This window comes from Camellia sinensis, chromosome 11 (assembly GCF_055761805.1).
Source record: "Camellia sinensis isolate YWXY chromosome 11, ASM5576180v1, whole genome shotgun sequence".
NCBI lineage: Eukaryota > Viridiplantae > Streptophyta > Magnoliopsida > Ericales > Theaceae > Camellia > Camellia sinensis.
This window is the reverse complement of record NC_138971.1, coordinates 172,580,789-172,607,587: the sequence shown is the minus strand read 5'-3', so window position 1 is coordinate 172,607,587 and position 26,799 is coordinate 172,580,789. Positions and strand designations below refer to the sequence as shown.

Below are 26,799 nucleotides of genomic sequence, written 5' to 3'. Positions count from 1 at the left end.
AGTACTTAAAGTTGGTTATTCTAGCCAACCACTCTTTAACCAAGATCCTTATCTCGGCTGAAGAGTACTAAAAGTTGGTTTTTCTAGCCAACCTTCTTCAGGCTAGATCCTAATCTTGGCTGAAGGGAGCTCAAAGTTAGTTATTCCTGCCAACTTAGAGCCAGAGTGTTTGGTTATTCCTGCCAAACTTCTTCAGCCTAAATCCTGATCTTGGCTGAAGAGAGCTCAAGGTTGGTTATTCCTACCAACTTAGAGCCAGAGTGTTGGTTATTCCTACCAACCTTCTTCAGCTTAGATCCTGATCTTGGCTGAAGAAAGCTAAAAGTTTGTTATTTCTGCCAACTTAGAGCCAAAGTGTTTGGTTATTCCGGCCAAACTTCCTGTAGCCTTGATCCTTATCTCGGCTTAGGAGAAGTATGTGTTGGTTTTTCCAGCCAACCTCTTCAGCCTAGATCCTGATCTCGGCTGAAGAGAACTCAAAGTTGGTTATTCCGGCCAACTCTGATTTCATTGCCCCTAGCTCACTAAACTACTTTTACAGAAGTAAACAATTTATGCTGAAAAGGAAACTACTTGTTTTATTGGAAAAAGAAAAACTACAAGTATGTTTAAAGAAAAGCTAAAAATAAAATAGTTTGAGATTGGCCGTGTTCCATGGTCTGGGAATGGCCTTGCTGTCTTTATCTTCCAAGTGGTATGCCCCTTTTCCTGCTAATCCAACAACTTTGTAAGGTCCGTCTCAATTAGGCCCTAACTTGCCTTCTCTGGGTACTAGGGTGTTTCCTATTACTTTGTGCAGCACCCAATCTCCAATCTTGAATTGCCTCGGATGTACCGTCTTTTTATATTTTCTGGATAACTTTTGCTGGTATGAGGCGATGTGAACCAGTGCTTTTTCTCTTCTCTCTTCTGCAAGGTCGAGCTCTAATGCTACGGCTTCTCCATTTAAGTCTGGGTTGAAATTTTCACTTCTAATAGTGGTGAGGCCAATTTCCAGTGGGATTACTGCTTCTATGCCACAGGCTAAGGAAAAAGGTATTTTTCCAGTTGACCGCCGAGGTGTGGTACGGTAAGCCCATAAAATGTGAGGGAGCTCCTCAGCCCACTTGTTTTTTTCTTTTTTGTAGACACCTCATTTTTGACTGCCTTTAAGACTTGGGCACTACTAATGGTTTACTCGGTGATGAAGGTGCGCAGGGCAAAGGTTCAGTTTCTTCGGCAAGGAGAGAGTCAAATCTCAACTTCATACCCTTTTTGGACCAAAACAATCTTGATCAAAAGATTTTAGACCTTGAAACTCTCTCTTTCAAAATGTTTTGAAAATAAAGTTCCTACGATGTTCCGACGCTCGCATTTCGTTAAATGTTGCGCTTTTCGGTAAATTGAGCAAGGACAAAGTAGAAATGAATGAAAGAGAGATGAAATCTTTGAAAAATATTTCAAAACACTTTGTTTAGGGGTTTGGAGTCGAAGAAAAGAGGAAAGGAGAGAAGAAAACTAGTTTGGGAGAAGTACGACATGAATTCGGGTAGGACCAAAATTGTGCGGCTTCACCAAAATAGGCATAACTTTTTTCACAGTTGGAATTTTGATGCAAGGCTGGGTCCATTGGAAAGCTAACTTCCGGGGCTTCAATTTGGAAGAAGAATAACCTGAATAGGGGTTCAGATAAAGGAGTTATGGCTATTTGAAGTTGGACCTGAAAAGCAGAATTTTCCTACCGACCAGAAAAACTAGCTGGCCAACCAGAAAAGGTGGCTGGCCGACCACTTTCTCCTGCAAAAGTGGTCGGCCGACCAGAAAAAGTGGTCTACCGGTCCCAAACTCAGATATTTATCCTCCAGCTGTCCCATAGACAGATATTTTCAAGCCAACTCTCATTTTTGCTATATATGAGGCTATATCTCTCATTTTCAAGGGACAATCGTCTTGGAGAAGCTTGGGAGCTTCTCACTCTAAAAAGTCTCTCTCTCTCTACAACTTCTAGGGCTGAATCTCTGCCCCTCTCTCTATATACTCCACTCCCTTGTCCATTTTGTGCATAGAAGTGTTTGAAAGTGAAGAAATGCTTCTAGTTTGCCTAGGCATCCTTCATCAAAGTTAACCACCATTGGGATGAGGTTCTTTGAGGATCATTTTGAGCTTCAAAATTTGGTCTTGGCTCAGAAAGTTGGCTGGTTTTGCTAAGCTCCAAGGATAATCATTTTTTCCTCTTTTAAGCTTTATTTTGATCCATCTCTTAGCCTTATTTGCATGCATATTTGAGATTTGTTGTCAACTGAAAAAAGTCTTGTTTTGAGGTCCTTTTGATGTTTGTTTAAGGCCCTTTTGGTGTTGAGGGTCTTTTACCCTCTTGCATGCCTCATTTTGCCTTGTTTTGAGCCATGCCCTAAGGCCTTTTTGTTGACCTTTGCTTGGCCTTTTAACCACTGAAATCCAACAGATTTTCATTGGTTAACATGTGTTTTTGAGAGTCAAAATCAGAGTAGGGTGATCGTCCCCCTCCTTGTCTTGTTCACTAGCATTTTTGGCCTTACAAAGGAGCCTTCATTTGCACACCTCTAAGCCTTGTTTCAGGCCATTTTCAGTGACTTTTAGGGCCTGCCTAGGCTCTGTCCAGAGTTGGTTTTGTCACCTTGGGTGTGTCTCTTGCATGTGTAGAATAACCCCTCTTATAGCCTATCAAAGGAGCATGACATTCTTGCTTGCATTAATCATGTTTCAGTGGGTTTTTGGGCTTTATTTGGCATGTCATGTCTCTGACCTTTACTGGTTTAGTGGCCTCTTGAATGCTTCATATGTTTGTAGTGTAAACCATGCTCACTAGCTTCTATTGCATGTTGTTTTGGCCATTGATTCTAGCGTATTTTGGCTATGTTCTAAACTGATTTTATTCATGATTTTGGCTGCCTTAGCTCTGTTTTGAGGTCCCATGGTCAAATAATGCTTGCCATGCACGCTTGTAGTGTAATACCCTTGCCTAGCTTCGAGTTTTGAAGCTTCTTGCATGCTTAACTTGAGTTGTTTTCATGTTTTGGAATCATTGAACATGTTATTTCAGAGCTTATACTTGTGCCATATTCCCATGTTTTCCACTCTTTAAATGCGTTTGAGAGTTGTGCTTGTATGCCTCATTTTTGGGCTATTGCATGAGCTTCATTTTTGTGCATTGCAAGCCATCATTTTAGTCCATTTTGCCACTGTTTTAGGTCTTCATAGGGACTATTTGGGGTAGATTTGGTCATTTGGGCATCGCTTTGCATACCTCTAGTGTAATGCACTTCACTAGTTTCGGTAATTGTGCCATCTAACATGCATCGAGTGAGTTGTTTGCATGATTCGGGACCATCTTGTATGCCATTTTAGAGCTGGAACATGTGTTATTGTATGCCATATTTAATTCTTGTCATGCTTTGGTAGAGTTGCACTTTGTTCCTTAGGTTTGGTCCCTGACATTTGTGCATGTTTGCATGTACCTTGTTGTCTCATTTTCATCATATTAGCCACTGATTTGGGTGCGGTCGAGGTCCATCCATCTTAGTTTAAGTCGATCTTGCATTGTGTATGCCATATAGTCCATGTTATCGCATGTTCGATCATTGCATTGCATATGCCTCGTTCATAACATTGCGTATGTTAGTGCATTGTGTATGTATGCCATATAATCCATGTGCATTGAGTATGCCCTTGATTAGTCCATAGCATTATGTATGCTAGTTGCATTCTTGCATGTCATCCTTTGCATATTTGCATCACTTAGTCGCATTACATTTAGGATTGCATACTAGAGTTGTATTTGTACATGCCATGCCATTCTACTTGTTGCATTGTGTTTGGAATAGGAGTTAGTCTAAACACGGGAAACGAGGAACGTTTCATACTCCAAGTGATGAAACGTGCCTTGATTCTCGATCGCCGACACTCTTGACCATTCATGATGGAGTTGTTGGTTTTAGTTGCTTATATGTGCATTCATGTCCCATTGAGTCGTGCAATTCGACTCGTCGACCATCATGCATCGGGATACGTGATTGATGACACGAGGATCGAGGACTACACTCCCTAGAACTTATGCAATAACGAGGAGAGTGATTGGGCACACATATGTTGAAAATACTTTGCCTTCTCTCTCTGTTGTCTTTGTTGCAGAAAATGCAAAAACCAGGAGAAGAAACTGGCTGGTCGACCAGGTTTTCTGGCAGGCCGATCACCTTTTCTGGTTTTCACCACCAAGGGTGGTCGGTAGGTGGTCTCCAATGCTTATAGCTAGTCGGTAGCCTTCCCCTAGATTCCCAGGGTGGAGTTTCATCTCCTTGGAGCTTTGTGCAAGTTTCTGAGTTCAATTGCAAACAAAGGCGAGCTAAGACATCGCGATGGATTTCCTGACAAGGCGACTCGAGCATGCATGCATCCTTTATCATTCAGAACAGAGCTGAGGCAGTCTATTTCATGTAGCTTGCATGCTAATTTATTTACTTCCTTAGTTTCAATTGTTAATTAATTAATGTTGTGTAATATTTAGCTGTAATTCGTTATTCATTTCGGTTGTGTAATAACTAGTTTAATTAGCTTAGATTAGCTAGTTGGTTCTGTATTATTTATTCGGACCCTTTGCGAGAGGGCGAACTTTGTAATAAGTGTACATGTGTGTGATGCATGTCTTCCAACCCCACGTCTTTCTCCTTTTTATTTACCAGCTTATGATGGTTAGTTTTAGGACAAGTTTCAATTAGCATCCTTATGCTCGTATGTTTGCATCCATTCATCTGTTTTGCATGCACCGGGCTCGGCGCATCATACTAACTGCATCGTATTTCAATTCCAAGTTAAATACATGTTACCTGTAGCATCTCATATGCCATCTTAGAATAGTCGAGCCTATCTTAGTTCCATTCTTGCATGTGTTGCATTAGGCATCTAAGCATAGTTAGGATTCATGCATGTTTTCTAATTAGCTTCTTTCTTTGGCTCGGAGTACTCGGTAAGTGTTTATGCTTTAGCATCCTTGCATGTGTATGAGTGACTGCCATGATAGCATACTTACCATGAGGCTATGTGCTTATGTGATATAACTGCTTGAATGCCTGTGGGTGAAGGTTGGGTTGCTTGAATTGGAATAATTCGTCGAAACCCATGTTTTAGCCTACTTGCGAGTAGCAAACTTCAATCCATTTTTAAAACAAACGGATATGCGATGCTTTGTTCCAACTTAGGAAATCTAGTCTATACTTGTATGCTGTGTGCATCACATAGTAATTCCAAGTTAATAACCAGAATAAGAGCACATGTGTTTTCAAAAATAAGATATCATGCTTAGTAGTGGCCGATCTTTCATCGGGCGAGCGAGGGTACTCATGAAATGACCTTCCCCAATCGTACCCAAGTTCCCGAGCTGAGGCAACTTTGGTGATGACGGACACGTGGCCTTAGGCACGAGTCAGGGTTTCCTAAATTCCCCCAAAATAAAATATTTAGGTGGCGACTCTGTATCTGGCGAAGCAGTCCATATTTGGCACTTCTTTCTAAAAATCAGTTTTTCAAAACAATTTGTCGGATTTGGACTCTTTGGTGATTTATCGATCTTGCATTGCACCTTGTGAGATTAGATTCAGAACCGTGACATTGAGTCCGAACTGTAGTAAGCCCAATGAACAAAACGGGATTTTCCCGGAATGTTCGGGGACGTCTACATTTCTCTAGCCTTTTCTTCAATCCATCAAAGATGACTTTGTTTGATGCTTCCGCTTGGCCATTTGCTTGGGGGTATACTGGTGTAGAATTGTAGAATTCTATCTTGTGCTCCTCACAAAAGCCGCTAAAAATTTTGCCATCGAACTGAGTGCCGTTGTAAGATATTAGAGCCTTGGGTATGCCGAATCGGGTGATGATATTCTGCCAGACGAATTTCTTCACATCTTTCTCTTTTATTGAGGCGAGTGCTTCTACTTCCACCTATTTTGTGAAGTAGTCTGTTGTTGTAAGAAAGAACTTTCTGTTGCCGAACGCCGTTGGAAGTGGTTCTCCTATGTCCAAGCCCCACATTGCGAAGGGCCATGGGCTAGTTAATAGTAGAAGCTCTCTGGCTGGTTGATGTATTTGGTGTGCGAACTTCTAACATTTCTCGCACTTCTTGACATATTTCTCTGAATCTGCTTGCATGTAAGGCCAAAAATATCCTTGCGAAATTGCTCTATAAGCCAATGAACTTCCCCTTTGGTGGCTTCCGCATACGCCTTCGTGTATCCCGAACAAGAATGCCTCGACCTTGCTGGGATGGACACATTTCAAGTAAGGTCCTGTGAAGGATTTTTTGTACAAGGCCATTGATGGGGAGAGCCAAAATCGCTATGACTTTACTCTGATCTTGTTGGCTTCTTTCTTTTCTTCAGGTAAGAGCCGTCTTTTAAAAACATTATAATGAGATCCATCCATGAGGGGCCTAGTTCGGCGCAACATACCTCAGCTACTTCGGGTTCTTCAATGCTTGGTCGAGGTAGGAAGTTGATCAGAAATGGATGTGAGATGGATGTATCTGCCATTGAAGCGAAGCCTGCTAGTTCGTCTGCTCTGCTGTTTTCTTCTCGGCCGATCTGTTCTATCCGCACTGTTTCGAATTTCATGATCTCCTTTCTGACTAACTCTTAGTACTTAGCCATCCTCTCATCTTTTGCCTCGTAGTCGCCTGAAATTTGGTTCATTACCAGCTGGGAGTCACTGTAAACCATTAGCTCAGTGGCCTGCATGAAGAGTGCTGATTTTAGGCCTGCTAAGAGTGCTTTATACTCCTCCTCATTGTTTGATGCTGGGAAGCCAAGGTTGACTGCCTGTTCCACTACTAGGCCATCTGGTGAGATGAGGACTATGCCAAGTCCTGCACCATGCCTATTGGATGCTCCATCCACAAAGAGCTTCCACATCTCCCCAACGAATAGCTTCCAGCAAGTGGAGGGATCGGATGATGTCTTGGGGTCATGAGTGTTGCTGATGTCTTCTTCAAAGTCCACACTTACTGTTTGCCCCTCACTGTTTAATTATACCAAGTTTTGACTTGTTGATGAGTCTTTGCCTGGTATAGCGCAGTTTCTCATCTTCCTCCCTTTCTCCACTCCGGTATGCCTTGGGACATAGCTGTGCATCTTGTTTTGGGGGTTGTGCGGTTCCTGCGGCACTCTCCATCCCTTCTTCTATTGTACTAGTCAAGTCAACTGGGTAGATGTGATGGCTTCCTGGTGTGAATTCTGCCACAAAGTTTACCAAGGCTTGGGCTTTTATTGCGGTTATGGGCTGGAACTTGATATCAAATTGTCTCAATTCCACCGCCCACTTCAAGATTCGCCCAGAAAAGTTCGCCTTCTCAAACAAAGCTTTTAATGGAAAAGCCGTCAAGACGATTATGGTGTGGGCGTGGAAGTAATGCGACAATTTTTTTGAGGCCATCATCAAGGCTAAGGCTAGTTTTTCCAATAGTAGGTACCTGGTTTCTGCGCCCAGCAAGGTTTTGCTAACATAAAAGATGGGCAAGTGTAGGATTCCTTTCGCTCTGACCAACACTGTGCTGTGAAACTGCTAGGTACAAAAAGAGCTCTTCTCCAGGTATTAGGGTTAGTAGCAACGGTGGAGAAGACATGTATTCTTTCAGGTCTTCTAGGGCGTGATTGCATTCTTCATCCCACTTAAACTTGGCCTTTAATGCTTGGAAAAATGGTCGACATCTGTCTGACGACTGACTTATGAACCGGTTAAGTGCGGCTGCCAGGCCAGTGAGATGCTGCACCTCTTTGACTGTGTTGGGCCTCTCAAGATCCTAGATTGCTTTGATCTGAGAGGGGTCTGCTTCTATACCTCGGTTGGTCACAAGAAAGGCTAGGAATTTGCTTGATCCTACGCCGAATGCACACTTGGATGCATTTAGGCACAACTTGTTCGTCTTCAGAATCTGGAACATCTCACCTAGGTCCCTGAGATGGTCCTTCTCATCCTTGCTCTTGACCACCATGTCGTCTATGTAAGCCTCCATTGTTCTGCCTAACAATGGCTCAAACATCTTGGTGACCATTCGTTGGAATATTGCCCCTGTATTCTTTAGGCCAAAAGGCATGACCTTGTAACAATACAATCCTCTTGGCGTTGTAAAGGAAGTTACCTCCTGGTCTAGTTCATACATAGCGATCTGATGGTAACCTCTGTACGCATCGAGGAAGCTATGTTGATTATGTCCTGCCTTCAGGGCTACCAGTTGGTCTATCCGTGGTAGGGGAAAGTTGCCCTTTGGGCATGCCTTGTTGACTGTTTTGTAGTCCACGTAGACACGCCATTTTCTGTTCTTCTTTGGCACTCCTACGGTATTGGAGATCCACCTGGGGTAGTGCACTTCTCTGATAGCTCCTGCCTCCAGCAGGTTTCCCACTTCTTCCGCCACTATCTCGGCATGTGGAGTGCTGATCTGTGAGCGCGCTGTATAACTAGTCGGGCAGTTGGGTGGACGTTCAGCTGGTGACAAATGAAGTTTGGGTCAATGCCAGGCATGTCATACGGCATCCAGGCAAACACTTCGATGTTAGAGGCTAAGAATTCCATGACCTCTATCCTCTCAGTGCTGGACAGAGACGAGCCGAGCAAAAAGAACTTTTCTAGGTCTTTTTCATCTATCCTTACCTGTACCAAGTCTTCCACTATCTTATGTTCAGCCGCTTTGCCAACATCCGCAAACAGTTCATTGCTCTCAGGCTCTTCCACCATCTGCACATACCCTTTTTGCAGCGCGGCTGCCATTTACTGCGACGAAGCACTATTTTGACATGATTTGGTCTCCAAAGACCTCTTCAATTATTCTGGTTTCGTTAGGGAACCGCAATACTTGATGGTAGGTTGAGGCCACTGATTGCATGGCGTGCAGCCATGTCATCCCCAAGATTATGTTGTAAGTGGAAGGGATTTTCAATACCCAGAATTCCACCTGTTTCGTCATGGTTCTTGCCTTGACTGGGAGGATTATCTTGCCCACTGGCCACTCTGGCATTGAGTTGAATTCGATTATGGGAGATGTTGCAGGGGCCAAGTCTTTGTCCTCCAGTTTCAGTTGTTTGAAGGTTTCGTAATACATTATCTCACATGAGCTTCCTTGGTCAATCAAAATCCGCTTGACGTCGAAGTCCTTGACGTATAGAGTAACAACCAGCGCATCATTGTGAGGGCAATATATCCTTGCTAAATCTTTGTTTGAAAAAGATATGACATTTGTGGCCTCTATTCTCCCCTTTTTGATGGCAGGTTGTGCACTTAATACCTCCCTTAAGTGCTCAGCCTTTTTTATCATTCCCCTGAGCTCACAGACCCGCTTAGGTTCGAATACTCCATGTATTATGTTAATTATGCCTTGAGGTGGGGCGTCGACCGGTATTCCGTTTGGGTAGTTGTGGTTTTGGGGGATTGGCTGTGTTCCTCCTTCTATGTACTGGTCCAGGTGCCCCACTGCCACTAACTCTTCCAAATGCTGCCTCAACGGCACGCAATTTTCAGTGCGGTGCCCTTTTTCGTCATGGAAGGTGCACCGGGACCTTTCGTCGTAGTCTTTTTGCGCTTCTCCCAACTTGGCTAGCCATCAGACGAAGGGTTCATTGCGTATTTCACTGAGAATTCGGTAGATTGGTTTTTTGAACACTGGTAATGGCAGTGCGAACTCTCAACTTCCTTTTTTTTTGGGTCCTCTCTGTTAGCCCGCCTGCCTCGCCAATTCCTGCTTAGTTGTTCTACCGTGTTGACTTTTGCTGAAGTCTTTTTATCTGGTATTACTGTTGTGCCAGATTTCGCTTTAGCACGGGCGCCATCCACCTCCACGCGAATATGTTGGTGCACTCTCTCCATTAAGGCCTCAATCGTGAGGGGTGGTGTCATAGTGATTGAATCCCTCAATTTGTTGCCGACTGGTAGGCCCCGTTTGTATTGTGCAATGGCGAGGTTCGTAGGGCAATCCCCAATCTGGTTGAAGGTTTCCCAGTAGCGACTATTGTAGGATCTCAACGTCTCCTTGTCGCCCATGTCAATGGAGAGTAGTTGATCGATCTCCACTGGCGTCTTGGTGTTCGTTCTGAACCTAGTCACGAACGCCTCTGCCAATTGTGCCTAGAAGGCGATGCTGCCTTCTGGTAGCTTTTCGAACCAGGTTAGACCAAGGTCCCCAAGGCTGGATGGAAACAGGATAAATTACCCTCTCGGGTATAATGCTTGAGTAGAAGTTGCCAATTACCCATCATCAAAAAGAAAATAAATAAATAATTATGTTATGATACCAAATATACAGTTTGTTACCTTGCCATGAATTGTTTTGGAATTAGTTTGTCATAAATTAATTTTAAAATGGGATAGATAGATCTATTGGTTTTTTTTTTTTTTTTTTTAAATTTCATAGTCAATATAGATTATTTGTTTGTCATAAATTAATTTTAAAATGGGATAGATAGATCTATTGGTTTTTTTTTTTTTAAAAAAATTTCATAGTCAATATAGATTATTTGTTTGTCATAAATTAATTTTAAAATGGGATAGATAGATCTATTTGTTTTTTTTGTTTAATTTCATAGTTAATATAGATTTTGTTTTCAAAATCTCAAAAAAAAAAATATATTTTTATAAGAAAGGAGGAGGATCCCCCCTAGGGGTGGTCACGGTTTCGGTTTTGAACGGTTTGCAGATCGGTTTGAATCCGTTCGCATATATGCGGTTTGGGAAAAATTCAATCCCGCAACCGCCTGCAATGCGGGTTGCTGTTTGTGCAGATAGAGTTCGCAGATGTGTGGGCGGTTTGTGGATTAGACTTTTTTCTTTAAGAATTTATTTTGGAGCCCTTTTTTCCCATTTTGTAAATATTTTTTTGGGCCTTTTTCCCCCATTTTCTAAAATGCTCAAACATTAATAATTAATGAATTAAAACTTATAAAATTAAAAAATCAACAAAATCAATTCCTAATACAAACAAATCATTCAAAATCTTAGACTTTTAAATCAAATCATAAATTAATATAAGCACATTTTCACAATCCTAAATTAGATATTCATTCTCATTCATTATCTGCTACCCAACAATACAATTAAAGTAAAATCATTCAAAATCCTAAACTTTCCTAAAAGTAATTCTCCATTAACTTTTACATTTAGAAAAAATGTAATAATAAAATAATAACGGTCCAAGTAAAAAAAAAAAATTAAAAAGAGAGTCTAAGTACAGACGGGTTCTTGCAGGTGCGGGTTAAACTCGCAACCCACCCACAACCTGCAACCATACCATATTCCAAATTGCATCCGCTCACATTATTTCTTCGAAACCGCCCATTTGTATGCGGATCGATTTGGGTTGGACGGGTTGTGCGGTTCGGATAACCCTACGCCCAGCCCTGATCCCCACCAATCTAAAGATACTGTTTGGTCCGTTTTAATGATCCAAACTATTTATTTTATTAAATACTTTGTGTATTTTATTCGTACAAAAAATTGAATCGATCCACTAAATATAATATACTGAATTTATCGCGTTTTTAACCAAACCCAATGCTTGAAAGCCATACAAAGATGGGTATGATGGTAAGCCTTTGGACCTGATTTGAAGCCAACTTAGAGTAGAGAGAGTACCCTTTGAACTTAGTTTGAACCCCATATAAATGATAGATTTGTGTGAGCATAAATGATAGTACTGCTGGCGATGGAATAACAATAGGGCTGGAGAGAGAAGATTCCCTGAATTATATATATCATGAATTATATATATATATATATATATAAAGCATAAACAACAATAAAAGCAATAAGAAATAATTTGTGGCTGATCTATAGATCACAAATCTGTCGACAGACTGCTCAAATTTCTTTCAGTTTACAATCATTTATAATGGATTGTTTTTCTAGCCTGTAGCTATCTCAATAAGATTCGATTGGTCATAATAAATTGGTCATCGACAGGAAGACAAAATATAGTGTCAACATGAGCATATGACTATTTTTAAAAGATAAGGAGGTAAAGTATTATCAAATCATGCCACAAAAAAATAAAATGAATTTTGCCCTACATTTTACTTATGAATGAAAAAAAAAAAATCATATATTTTTGTGCAATCCATTATTAAATGATGTAATCCAGATTTTCCATGTAACAATTCTCTCAACTCTTACAATGGAGGAAGTTGCAATATGTTTTGTATAGTAAATTTTGTTCTAGTATTTTTTATTTTTTGTTTTTGGCTAAAATGAGGTAAAAAAATTGAAGTATTTGAAAATGTTTTTGTAGTTTTTTTACAAAAATCGTGTAAAAATCAAAGAGAATGAGAATAAATTTTTGATTTTTTGATTTTTTTGTATGATTTGTTTTTATTTTTTAAACTTTCCCCACCTATGTTATAAAAGGGAAGTACAGATCTTTCTGCAACACCCTTCTCACTTCATACGGCCACTAAATCCACAAGTTTTGGTACCGGTTAGATCAACTCTTGTGAAAAAGAGTTTATAGCAGTCAAGCCAGTTGTATTAGTTCTGAATCGCGTCATGAATACTGTACGGGGAAGAAATAATTCTCCTCGTATAATCCTGTTGACCAAGTCCACGCTCCTCCGTACGACGTCGCTTTATCACCTGAAAACACAAACGTGAGCTAGCCGGCGGGTGTGTGCCGGAAACCTCTCCGATGCCTAAGTCAGTAAGCTTGACAAACAGACAAAGCTCTATGTTCTCAGAAAGCAAAATTGTGTTGTGTTCTGTTACCTCCTCCAAGGTGATGTTTGTGAGCTTTTATAAGTTTCCTGTGGCACAATCCTAGTAGGACTTGTACTTCTCCATGCAGAGTCCTTCTAGGATTCATACTCCTAAGGATAATGCTTATCCTTTTACACCCCCCCCACTGCTTAAACCAAGTGGGATGGTTTTCATCATGGCCGAACTACCACATGACCGAAATAACACTGGCTATGCTGAGCCACAGAGAAGGCCGAACTATCCTTAGCTCGGTTTTCTCCTCCTACTCCTTATCTCGGCTTTCTCCTGTTCAACCATGGTGTGTTTAGACCAAGCTTCCAAGTAGCAAGCTCTGACCGATCTAACCATAATATGTCACGACCGGACTAAATGTGAGGCCGGACTTACTTCAAGTTGCTTCCGGACCGGAGTAGCTTTACACATTCTTGAGCCGGAGTAACTATACTTCTCCTGGGCCGGAATAACTTTGCGGTTTTTTTCACCCAGTCCTTGGCACTTTGGCCACAATTCCCATCACACAGCTCGGCCCAATTTTTACCAAAAATTACCCTCTCAAATACCAATGAACCAATTCCTATTGCGAACGCATTTAATTTTCGTACTCACCTGTATACCAGGTGTATATATATTTAAAAAATCATAAAATTGATACGAATCAGCCGATATCTAAAACAGTCTAATTTGGAGAGCCAATGGCTTCACTGTAATGTCAAAGTTTTAGGACCCAAACTCCTATATATTTAAGATTCTATGTTCAGCATGAACCACAGAAACGTTAAGTCCAGAAATTGCATTAAAAAGATCCTAGTATAATAAGTAAACTACAATTAAATCAAGCAAATATCATAAATCTCTCACTTGTCAGAATGGAAGTGCAAAACAAACAAATCTCTAAGTAAAGTGTCATCTGCTGAAACACTAACACCAACACACAACATTTGCAGCAGGATTGTTATTGTAACCCAAAGTACCTCAACTCTTGGAAACTGCAATCTTGTATCACCCTTTTTTGTTAAGCTTACCACAGGAGGATACACCACAGAGCTGATCATTTTCCCCCTGTTATGAAAGTAGAGAGACTGTATATTGAATTGTATAATGAAATATAAGAAGCCTATATTTATAGGCCAAGAAGAAACCTAAATAACTATAGAAAAGAAGATAGAGATACATCAAAGATAAGTATAGAAAAGGAGATAAGATACATTTACAATACAAGTAGATAAATATAAATAATAATATATATATCTAACACCCCTCCTCAAGCTCAAGGTGGTAAGTCGGATATCAACTTGAGCTTGGAGAGGAGATCAGAGAAGCGTCTTGGAAGATGAGTTTTGGTGAAGAGGTCGACAGTCTGATCAGCAGAGGTAACAAAGAGAAGACAAACATGGCCACTAGTAACATGCTGTCGTATGAAGTGACAATTGATCTCAATATGCTTGGTGCTAGGGGTGGGCACGGGTCGGTTGTGGCCACAGAACCTCCAATCTGCCATCCGTTCGCCAAATTGGCGGATTGGAGAAAATCAATCCGCATCCGTCCGCCAATCCGGCGGATGTGGATTGAGCGGTTTGGTGGTTTGGCGGATGGATGCGAATCGGTTTGGCGGTTTAAAATTTTATGAATTTTTAACATAATTCAACTTGTGCACTTCCTCAAAAAAAAAAAAAAAAAAAAAGAAGAAGAAGAAAGTATTACAATTAATGACTTAAAAAAATATTATAATCACTGCATACCTCATTCAAAGCAAGAAAGTTTGAAATTTTAGAATATCACAATCACTGCATGCCTCATCCACATACTTCAATCACAGCATGTCTCATTCACATAAAGTATTACAATCTGTGGTTCTTAAAATATAAAAACAATTCAAACCACGAAAACCATGAACAGAGCAGTAGTAGAGATTGTATGTCTTTGTATTGTTACATCTATATTTGTTTTTGAAAACAAAAACCAACCAGTATATATCATATTTTCTATTTATTATTTTTAGAGATAGATTTAAAAACCAAAAAATATAGATAAATACTATGTTTATTTTTTTCAATTAAAAAAAGATATTCAAGTTGAAAACTTTTTTTTCAACAGAATATCTAAACTCTTTTTTAATTGAAAACACAAACAGAATATTTAAACAAATTGAAAACACAAAATTTTATAAATTACTAGGCATGTTCGCAGTTTGGCGGTTCGGTTGCGGCCAAAAGAATCTCAATTTGCCATCCGTCTGCCAGATTGGCGGATTGGAGAAAATCAATTTGCAACCGTCTGCTCGTCATCACGCATCCGTCCAAAATGCGGCGGATCGATTCGGTTCGGTTCGGTCAATTTTGGTAGATCGGTATATCCGCTGCTCACCCCTACTTGGTGCGATCATGGAAGACATCGTTATGTGCAATCCAGAGGATCTTGTGTCTGCTGATGGCCCTACGCCTTCTCCAGATCCGGTGGCGGTTCCTTCAGAACCTATTTCCATTGAGGTTCCTCCTCCACCTGAACGTCATTTTACACGAGTAAGGCAACCTTCTGTTATTCTCCATGATTATGTTGTTGGTTCCACTACCTTTTGCTCTCATGAACGTACAATAAGCGTTGGCGGCATGGAGCCAGAATCTGCATTAAAGTCATCAGAAAACAGATCTATAGAAATATCAGTGAAGACAGGTGAGTGGGTGGACTGTGAGAGGTGAAACTTGAAAAGAGTGGAGAACATTTTGTGTTCCCAAAAGACCACATGACGGGAAACACAAAAACGCTTGGAGATAGGATCCCAACAACAATATCCTTTATGTTCTATACCATACCCCAGAAAACAACAAAGATGAGAATGAGGTTCTAGTTTAGTGTGTTCATGAGGCTGAAGTAGAACAAAACAAGCAGAACCAAAAACTTTAGGAATGGTATAATCAGGAGGAGAACCATACAAGCGCTCGTAAGGAGAAGTGTTAGCTATTACAGGGGTAGGAACTCGATTGATGGTGTGGATGGCAATGAGAACAGCTTTCCCCCAAAATTTTTCAGGACAAGAAAAAGAGAGAAAAAGAGCCCGAGTAGTGTCTAGAATATGACGGTGCTTTCTTTCGGATCGTCCATTTTGTTGGGAAGTGCCTGCACAAGATCGATGAGAGAGAGTACCATGCGTCCAAAGAAAAGAAAGAAAATCAGAATCCAAGTACTCCTTAGCATTATCAGCACGAAAAAGCTTAATAGTGCGAGAAAACTACGTCCGGACCATAGCAGAGAAATCATAGTAAATCTGTTTAAGTTCAGAGTGATTTTTGAGAAGAAAAAGCCAAGTATAGCGAGAAAAATCATCAACACAAATCACAAAATATCTGGACCCCCTTCTCCATGGTAGGTGCGGGGGAAGGTCCCCAAATATTTGAATGCACAAGATCAAAAGGAGCAGTAGAAATAGAATTACTTTTATTAAAAGGTAAGACAGGTTGTTTAGCAATTTGACAAGATAAACATTCGACATCTGCAAGACGGACACGACCTAACTGACCACTAGAAACTAAAATTTTCAAACGGTTAAAAGAGACATGCCTTAAGCGACAATGCCAAAGATGAAAAGAAGACATAGTAGATGCAGCAGCAACAGGAGATGATTTGTGCAGACTGCGAAGATGGATAAGCTCGAACAGATGTCCATGTTTACGGCCTATCCCAAGGATTTGTCTCGTCTGAGGGTCCTGTACGAAACAACCATTAGCAGAGAAGGTAATAGTTAGACCAAGTTCACATAGCTGACCAACATAGATAAGGTTCATTTTAAGAGAAGGAATATGGTAATCCTAAATTGCTTTGGCAGGAGAGGCAAGGGAGTCATCATCCTGAAAGCGTCCAAATTGAAGGTTGATAGAAGGAACTGAGATAGCCCGAAACCACATGATAATTTGATAATTCTTACTTTCCCATTCGTCAAGAGAGTCATTGAATACAGAGTTCGTCTCATCCTCTTTTCTGGTTGGGTTTGGGAAGAGCACCAGTAATGATCCGCCAAAGGCGCTTGCCTTTGATGAAACTCGAGAGAGCTTGAGCCTAACTAACATAATTAGACCTATCAAGGATAACAGAAACAAATTGGATGTTCTCTGTATGATCCATAAATGCCAAAACAGAGGTCACCAATAGATTCAGAAGACTGAAAAACCTTAAGGACAGGTAGGGCTGATGTCAACACTGTGGCTATGATGATGTCAGTAGCAAGACAGTGGCAGAGTAGGGTTGATGTCAGTGGCTGAGGAGGGCTGACGTTAGCGGCTAAGGAACAGGGAAAACAACTAAGAGAAGCCGACTAGAAGCCAAGGGAAGGAAGCTGATGCGGAAGCCAATGGGCAAGCCGACATCAGATCGGCTGAGGCGTTGGCGCGGAAGGACGGCTGATAAGGAAGCCGATGGGCAAGCCGAGGGAAGCAGGCTGAGACGATGCGTGTGGGAGTGTGCTGAGAGTGGATGCGGCGTCAACTGACGCGCTGGGCTTTGGGAGGCACGTAAGGGTGCGTGCGTTGTCTGATGGAGGTGAATCTTGTGGCATTGGCTTCGTTGTGAAGAGACGAAGAGGTGGGTATTGTCCAAACGTTGAAAGAAGAATGGACAAGATACGCAGAAACCAGCATAAACAGACAGAGGACAGAAGCAATCTACCAAAAAAAAAAAAAAAAAAAAAAACGTGAGGAAAGAAAAAAAAAATGCTATAAGAGAACCCAAAGCTCTGATACCATGTTATGAAAGTAGGGAGACTGTATATTGACTTGTATAATGAAATACAAGAAGCTTGTATTTATAGGCTGAGAAGAAACCTAGATAAGTGTAAAAAAGAAGATAGAGATACATTAAAGATAAGTATAGAAAAGGAGATGAGATACATCTACAATACATATAGATAAATAAAAATAAAAAATATATATCTAACACCCCTAATTAGTACTCTCTGCAGAACTAATAATGCCACTGTTACTACCATTGACCATGTCCATACCAGAAAAACTTTCCAACACATCTAATTGCTTTGGTGAATTGTAGACCAATACACTACTAACTAGCTCAATTGGGCAGTTGTTGTTAAATCCTTCAAACATGTTTGGCTGTTGAGAACAAGAACTATTTATGGAATTGATGGAGGCTGTAGATGCAAAGTATTGATGGAATTATCAAAAACGTATTGAAAATTTGTGCTGTTGTTGTTTGGTTCATGATGATCATCATCATGAAATCTTCCTCTTATACTAACCAACAGTTTCCTTATGGATGTTTGGTCCTTGAAATATTCCTCTCTACTCGGATTATTCATCGCCAACATGTTTACAGGTAGCTCTGGCCAGTAAGGAACTGAGTTGATGACCTCTGAAGAAACCATGAAAGCCTGACTACAACTGATCTCTCTCTTCGTCTCTTGTTGGAGGTTGCTGGAGCTAGCCTGTTGTTTTTCACAGGCAATGCGTTCTACAATTTAAATTATTGTTTCTTATTTTTTGCACTGACTGGTCAACCGGCCGATCGGCCAGTGATTTGGTGACAAGCCTGTTGGAGCAGGTGATATCAAATAGCGTTTATACCAAATTTTTATTCAAATTTGGTGAAAAAAGTAATGCACCGTTGGAGATGCCCTTATGGCCCCGTTTGGTGTAGCTGTGAGAAGGTGATTATAGATTATGGCTTAACAAATTATAGATTATGACTTTAAATATAAGTTGTTAACATGTTTGGTGTAACTGTGCGATTATAGATTTAATTATCAAAGTAGTGTTTCGTTGAATAAGCTGTAAAATAATTTTTTGTTGTGTAATGTCCTTTTTGCCCTTATAATATATAAAATTTGTGATTTCATTTATAATACATTTTTTTTCTTTTCTTTTTATCCTTATTTTCTTTTCTCTTCTTTCTTTTCTTTTCTTTTTTTCTTTTCTTTTTTCTTTGTTAGTTTTGTTTAATTTATTAATTCATTAAAATTAATACCAATTAATATTCATGTTCTAATTTATATTAATGTTGTGATTTTTTTACATATTATTTGTTATTTAGTATAAAAATTGTTATTTTATATATATTTCATTACATATTATTTGTTATTTCATATAAAAATTATTTTAGTGTGATTTAATATAAAAATTGTTATTATATATATATTTTTATATTAATATTGGGTACAGGCCAGAGATGGCTCATCGTCGTCGTCAATGACTTAGCCACCGTCGAAACAATGCCGGAGATATGTGTGCGCGCGCGTGCAAGAGAGAGAGAGAGAGAGAGAGAGTGAGAGAGAGAGAGGTTCGACTAGATCGTGAGCAACACCCTAGCTTGGTTGTCTAACCAGATCGCGAAAAGAGAGAGAGAGAGAGAGAGAGAGAGAGAGAGAGAGAGAAAGAAAGAGAGAGAGAGAGCTCTGGTTCATTGAGAGCTCTGGTTCTCTGACCAAATTACAACATGCCGATTAGGGTTTCAGATCGCGATGGCAGTGGTGACGGAGAGGGAGTTTTAGATCGTGAGGGAGAAAGGGAGAAGAGAGAGAGAGAGAGCTCTGGTTCTCTGACCAAATTGCGATGCTCCAGTTAGGGTTCAGATCACGATGGCGGTGGTGACGGAGAGAGAGTTTCAGATCGTGAGAGAGAGAGAGAGAGAGAGAGAGAACTCTGGTTTGCCTCTGCCGAAAATCGCTCTCACCAGAAATCTCTGCCGGAAATCGCCTCTATCTCTCTCTCAAGTGTGCAATGAACAGTGTTTTGCGAAATGGGATTTATATAGTTGGGTTTTTGGTAATAGTTGGATATTGGTGAGGGCATTTAAGTAATTTTGCATCCCCTCCGTTAATCTCAACCGTGGAAGCTACTCCCAGCAGCTTCTGATTCTAACCACTTTTTTTCAAGGAAAAAAAGTTACAAAATTAGAAGTTAATGAATAAAAGTTTAAACAAACAGTCTAAAATAATTTTTTGGAAGCTAAAATCTATAATCTGTGGTCTAAAATCCACACCAAACACCCTCTATACGTCCAACTTAATAACTGTCATACTAATAATTTTTTTTATTTAGTCACATCATATTAATAATTAGGATTTGACTTATCTCAAGTCGGTCATTTTAGTTTTAGAGAACGTTTGAGTTGGTAGGATCGATTTTGATTATCTAAACCGTTCATTTTCAAGACCCGTGAAATATTTATTCAAAAAAGTAAGATGATTAGATATCAATAGATATATGTTTAAATCAAATTTATATTATAAAAAATTCTTAAAATTATATTTATTGTCATTTTTTAAAAATAAATATAATTTAAAATATAATTATCAATATTTAATTATTTTAATTATTTATATAAATATTTTACTTAACTAAGAAATTAAATAATATAATTTCAAAGTAAGCTCAGAAATTTCCAAACAAAGAAGCCAAACCGTAGCCAACCTAATCTGTGTTAGGGGGGACTTGAAGAAGAATAATGTTATATGCACCGTGTACTAACTAATGTATCAATTGATGATGTAACATAATTTAAAATATTTTTGATATTTATAATGTGATTAATAAGTGGAGTCAATAATAATGTTATAATATTAATTGGTACACGTAGCACCACCGCCTGAAGAAAGATAGCAAACATGACTGGACTTGTTATTTTTGTAGAGAGTGCATGAGCCTTTTGAACTCCTCGATGGTTGAGGAGGAGCCGAAAAAAACCCTTTGAACGCAACCATTTTGAAGACATTTTTTGTATCCAATTTGAGCCCTAGGACAGTAGGTAGAGAGAAACCCCTTTGAACGCTCATAGTTTTTTGAAAAAAGAGTGATGCTACGTAGCTCGAAACTCCTTCCCCCCGAATCCCCCGAACCAAAAACGACGCCGTTTTTTGTTCCTTTTTTTTTTTTTTTTTGCAGATCAGAACCAGGAAGAAGAAGAAGGAAGAGGGAGGAGGAGGAGGAAGAGGGACTGGAGGGGGAGGAGGAGGAGGGACTGGAGGGGGCATAATATTCGGGGGAGGAGGAGGCGGAGGCGGAGACGGCGGTCGGAGCTGGAGCTGTTGCTGTTGCTACGACGAGCTGGCGGTGAGGCGACGACGGCGGGCGGCGAGGCTCGTAGCCCTCTTCTTTCTTCTTCTTCTTCTTCTTCTCTCTTTCTCTCCCTCTCCCTCTCCCTCTTCCCCCTGCGTTTCAGTTTTAGACTGAAAATGGAAAAAAAAAAGAAAAAAAAAACCTAATGCCCAAAACGACGTCGTTTTGAGCATTAGGGGGATTCGGAGGGGGGAAAGTCTCGAGCTACCAAACATTATTCTTGAAAAAATTGTATTTAAAACACCATAGTTGGGACTGGAAGGTCCCCGATTCATTTCTCAGAAAAATGGCCAAATCAGAGAGGAATTTTTGTCGTATTTACCTCACGATTTCAAGGAATATATGGACAAGGAACTGAACTAGTTGCCAGTAAGAGATCATTTTCCTTTGTACAAAGGAGAGGTTTTCTGGAGCAGAGAAAATGACAAAGTCCTTATACTCTCCCGACGGCGGTGAGTTACTCGTATCTCTCTTTATTTATTTATTTATTATGATCATTATTTTTAGATTTGAATATTTATTTATTTATTTTATAGTTTAGTTTCAACTCAATTTAAATCAATAATGTTTCCTTGTTTTGAAATCAATTCTCTCCTCAAATTTGTTTGTTTTTATCAGATATTTTGAACTTAAACAAGACATCAAAGATTTGCTTTACAGAATTATACGGTATTGGGCTGCTTATCCGATATTAGTTCAATTTTGGGCACCCATAACAACAAAAGAGGGCCTGTCTTTTCTTGCAACTCGAAACCAATCTTTCTCTCTAACAAATCATTCTTTAGGACTTTGTAAGTATAGAATGATCTCTATGGCTTATAAATTTGACATTGATTTGGGTGGGGAGACTTCTGAACAACACATTGGGCTTTCTGGCCGAGTGTTCAAGCATCAATTCCCCGAATCCACTCCCAATGTGGAGTATTACTCTATCACAGAGTATCCACAGTGCGACGATGCTTTACGGTGCGGAGTTCGACAATCTTTGGCTTTTTCAGTCTCTGAATCTTCTACCCAAAGGTGTGTTGGTGTAATTGAAGTAGTGTCAGCAACGGGAAATGATTATTTAATTGATCCTCGCTATTGTTGGTACCAAATATATGAATGTTTTGAGGTTAGTTCCCCACTCACTCACAAATTGGCATTTTCAATATCTTGTTCATATTGATTACTCATTACACTCTCTTTCTCTTAGAATATCTATAGTGCTGTGGTGTGTTTGTTTGCTGGGACAGGATTAGGAGAAGATTATGAGGCATGGCCCCCTATTTATGTGAAAAATGCTATTTGTCATATCATTTAATATATAAAACGTCCCCCGGCATAAAAATATATATATATATATATATCTTATTTTTCTTTCATTTTGCGATCTCTTTCTATTTTGGAGAAAAAAAAATTTCTTCATCATATTAGAGATGGCTTCTATGATATTTAATTTTTATCATATTGTGTATACCTGTGTGTTGTATATATGATAAAATAATTTTATGTTCCATCCCTGTTTGTTTGTGTAATAAGTTGGTGGGGTTTGCCTGTTCAAAGAGAAAAATAATCCTTTAACAAAAGTGTTAAACAATCTGTTAAATTTGTCAGTTGTTAATGTGTTTGTCAACTATGCTGTGAGGGGTTGACACACAAAAGAGTAAATCACATTCTCATTTTTGTAGATCATAAGTGTTTTAAAGAACTCATGTTTGGATGGCAAGAACAATTCAATGACGCATAATAAGAATCTTATGTCACATCTCTTTCATTTCGTTGTTTGGATGTGTTCTAAAATGAGAATGCAATTCCTAGTTCGGTTCCTAGAATGACATTAGTTCACTAAGGTAGTGTTTTGTTGATTGGAATGATTGTAGGCTTCAATAGAATGGCTAATCTTTGGCTTTCCAATAAAATGATCATTCTCCTAAATTGGAGAATCTGGTGGTTTCATTTCCATATTTCCAGTGTATATTCTTTCCTTTTTATCGACCCAAACATGATAATAGATATTCTGACAGACTGAATTTTTTCCATTATAGAATTTTTTATATGTTTCCTTTTATTGGCAAAATAATATTCTACATTTCAAAGTTTATGAGATTTGTCAGTTGCATCTTTCCATTCCCTTGCAGAAGAAAGGTCTAAAATGTGCAATTGGATTTGATCACAGTGACGTGGAATCAGTAAGTGGCAAACTATAATGCAATGTCAAATTTGGTTTTTTATTTTTCTTAAATTAATATGGTGAGGAATATTTTCTAACCAATACCTGGATGTGACAATACTTTCAAACTAGGATGAGGATGAAAATGAGGCTCGTACAATTGGCTTGGATGAAATCAAGAACGTGTTGAAAATGGTATGTGATGTTCATGATTTACCTTGTGCTCAGGCATGCGTCCCATGCAAGGTAGGTTGCACATGCAGGGCTCTGGTTAATGGTGGCATCCTTGGTGTTAGTTGTCGGTAAAACAAATATAAATACGGTTATGGTTTTCATGGAGTCAGTTCTTTGTTTCACTTAAAGAAAGGGAAGGGGGTCGTTGGGAGAGCACTGTTGTCCACTAATATGGTATTCTGCAGGGATGTAACTCGACTTAGCCTAAGTGAGTACCCCTTGGCACACTATGCATGAAAGGCTAGATTAAGCGGTTGCTTCACAATATGCTTGGAGAGAAATTGCACTGGAAATGATGTTTACGTGCTAGAGTTTTTTATGCCAACGAGCAACAATGCCAATGAAGACCCACGTACCTCGTTAAGGAAAATATTGGAAACAATAAGGAAAAATTTTCGTTGTCTTAGGGTTGCTTCTAGAGAAGAACTTGGGGTTGAAGAATTTAGTTTTCAAAATGGTGAGAAACTTGATCCTGTTCAAATTCCTCAAACTACTATATCCTTGCCTCAGCTGGAACTCTCACAAAATGAGGTTGAGGTAATGCAAGTGGATTCATTAGATCAACAATTAGTGAATGCCATAAATACTGGAAGCAATGTTGGCGGTACAGAACTTAACAACTTTGTTATTACTTGTACGCAAGAGAAAAGCACAGTAAAAGTGTCACAAAGAAAAGGCAACAAATCTAGAGGCATAGTAAAGACGTCATAAAGAGATGGCAACAATATAGGAGTTAAAATTAAAATTCCGATAGAGGATATCCTACAAAATTCAGAATTGAGCCTTGAGAATGCTGCAAAAAGCCTCAAAGGTATGCTTGCACTTTCTTAAATTAAAATGTAATGTTACTTGTAATGCCGGTACTTATTTCAACTAGATGGACTCTGGTAGAGAATATATATTAAGCTTTTTGCAGAAACAAATAGAAAGTAACTTCTCCTATTTTGATTTTTCCTTTCGCAGTTAGCAAATCTACATTGAAGCGTGTATGTAGGCCTGATGGTATAGAGAGGTGGCCACCTCGTGAGATAAACAAGGTTGGTTGCTCTCAACTCAATGAATCTGCCCCATGTGTTAATTCTGATCATCTGCCTTCTACTCAATCCTCTGCTACTATTGTTCACACTGAGCCACATGATACAACGATGCAAGATGCGAATATTGTAACTATAAAAGCAAAATATGGAGAAGGTATTACAATGAAATTTCGTATGTCTTTGTCATCAAGATTCGTACAGTTGCAACAAGAAGTGGCTAAAAGGCTAAACTTAAAGGCTAGAACTTATTATGTCAAGTATGAAGATGAGGACGGTGAGTTGATTTTAATAGGTTGTGATGAGGACTTGCAAGATTATATGCGTGATTCTAGATCGCTGGGTAGAAGTTCTATCGTGGTATTGCTTGAGCAAAAGTTGCCAATTATTGATAGTCAATAAATATATATATAAAAAAAAAGTTGCCAGTTACCCACAGAACAACTTGAATCTTGCTAAATATGCGCTTCCTATTAAATTGGCTTAACTTTAACTAATGTATTTAGTTATCGTGGTATTTCTTCTATTCATTTGCAAATTTACTTGAAGATGTGCATTTATCCCATTGGTTATTACTCTCCCTAATGTTGTGTTTGGTTGGGCGATTTGGGAAGAGATTTGAAAAAAGGATGGGAAAATATGTATGAAACTAGGTAAAATGTAAGTATATTTTATTCACATTTCACTTTACTTTTCCATTTTTCTTTCCAAATCATTTCCTAAATTCCCCAACCAAATATAGTATAAGAGTTTTTTTTCCCCAAGAATTTGGTGGTAATGTTTCCCCAAAGATTAGTACTAACATTTTGATATTTGTTTATTTTTATTTTGGCTAAGGTTGGTCTCCAATCTATAGGTGCAATTCAAGTTAGGGGTGAGCACAAGATCGGTGACCCACCCAACTCAACACTGACCTTATTAAAAGGAAAGAAAAGTTTAATTATGTCAAAATTATAGAATTTGTTATATATATATTTTTAAACTTAAGAAAAGTTAGTGTAATTTATTTATTATAATATGGTATATAGTAAACTCTATGGGATTGGTTTAGCGGGTGTAATTTGAGATTTAGGAGTGTCTTCCTTTTAGGTCTCAAGGCCAACTCTTATGAGGAGCAATTTGTTCTTTGGGGTCATGCCCACGAACTAGCCCGCGATTTATCTGATCCACTTGGAGAGGACCCTTTACATGGGTCCTTTGATTAAAAAAATGGTATAGAATATTAGTCGAGGTTCATGTAAGTTAGCCTGGACATTTTGTCATACAAAAATTGGTATAGAGTATTATTGAGGCGTGCATAAGTTAGCCTGAACAATTAGTCATAAAAATAAAAATAAAAACGGAATAGGGTATTTTTCTTTGTTAAATAAAAAGAGAGGAAAAAAAAAAAGAGTGGCATTATACACACAAATTTGTGTGAAAATTCATACCTAATGATGGGTAAAAGTGTGCCCTTAAAAAGACTCATTAAAATTATTTATAATTTTTAAAAAATGCCACTATGATTTTATGTATGCATTTTTTTTTTTATTTATAAATCATCTTTCTATATATTTTTATAATTGCAAAACATTGTCATCTCATTAAGATTGAAAGTTGCAATTCTTTTCCTTATTTTTTTTGATTTTGTTTAATTTTTATTAATATATGTCACAATATGATTAGTCTATAAATTAATTTTATATTCTTAAAATAAAATTTCAAATTTGAATTCTTACTTAAATAATGTTACTATAATTGGAATGAGATCAATATTCATTCTTTAAATTATGCATCTTTTATTAAATTATAAATAAAATTTCAAATTTAAATTCTTCTTCAAATTATATTACTATAATTAGAATGAGACAATATTCACATGTATCATAATATTATTAGTCTAAATATAATTTGTTTTAAAAACAAGTGTTCAAATTATGAATCACTATAACAAAAAATTTACTTTTATTTATTTTCTTTTTTAGTTTTAAATTTTATAAACAAAAAAATTTTATATCCTTCTAAATTATAAAGACTTGAACAATAATATTTTTTAATATAATTTTTTTTTAATAAAAGACCAAAAAAAATTAATAAAATAAATAACTTTTTTAGTATTTGCCAAACATGGTGGATTCTGTTATTTTTATTTTTTATTTTTTATCTCAACATCAATTAAGCAAATTAAAAAAATAAAAATATATTTGACTTAAATAGCTAAGAAGTGACTTTTACTAAATGTCTTTTTTTTTAAAGTGATTTTTTGTGAAATTTATTTTGTTTTTAATAAAAAAAAAGGGGGTTACATGTCATAATTTATAATTCATCTAGACTTTTTTAGTACTAGCCAAATATGGTGGATCTTGTGAATTTTTTTTTAATCTCAATTGTCCATTAAACAAATTAAAATAAAATATTTTTGGCTCAAATTGCTAAAAATTGACTTTAGCTAAAACAAATTAGAAAGAAACGTTATTTTTTTTTTATATTAAAAGTGATGATTCGTTATCCTTTTTTTTTATTAAAAAGAAAAGAGGATTAAAGGTGATAATTTACTGTTCATTTAGAATTATTTTCAAATTAAATGAGAATACTATATTAAATT

General features: G+C 38.3%; 2 protein-coding genes across 3 annotated transcripts; both read left to right on the top strand.

Annotated features, from left to right (window-relative positions):
* Positions 1–21,341: 21,341 nt before the first annotated feature.
* LOC114320809 (protein NLP7) lies at positions 21,342–24,763 on the top strand. Of its 2 annotated transcripts, XM_082896155.1 has the most exons (5): positions 21,342–21,909; positions 22,916–22,966; positions 23,080–23,142; positions 23,367–23,992; positions 24,145–24,763. In XM_082896155.1, exons 1-4 carry the CDS (start codon positions 21,598–21,600, stop codon positions 23,382–23,384), a joined length of 444 nt encoding a protein of 147 aa, XP_082752281.1. In that variant the 5' UTR covers positions 21,342–21,597; the 3' UTR covers positions 23,385–23,992; positions 24,145–24,763. The 2 variants fall into 2 exon arrangements, with proteins under 2 accessions (XP_082752281.1, XP_082752280.1); XM_082896154.1 differs by having other exon boundaries at positions 23,080–23,992.
* On the top strand, positions 23,500–24,617 carry LOC145788695 (protein NLP5-like). Its single transcript, XM_082895677.1, has 2 exons — positions 23,500–23,815; positions 24,145–24,617. The coding sequence occupies exons 1-2, from the start codon at positions 23,500–23,502 to the stop codon at positions 24,615–24,617; spliced, it is 789 nt and encodes a 262-aa protein (XP_082751803.1).
* Positions 24,764–26,799: the final 2,036 nt, after the last annotated feature.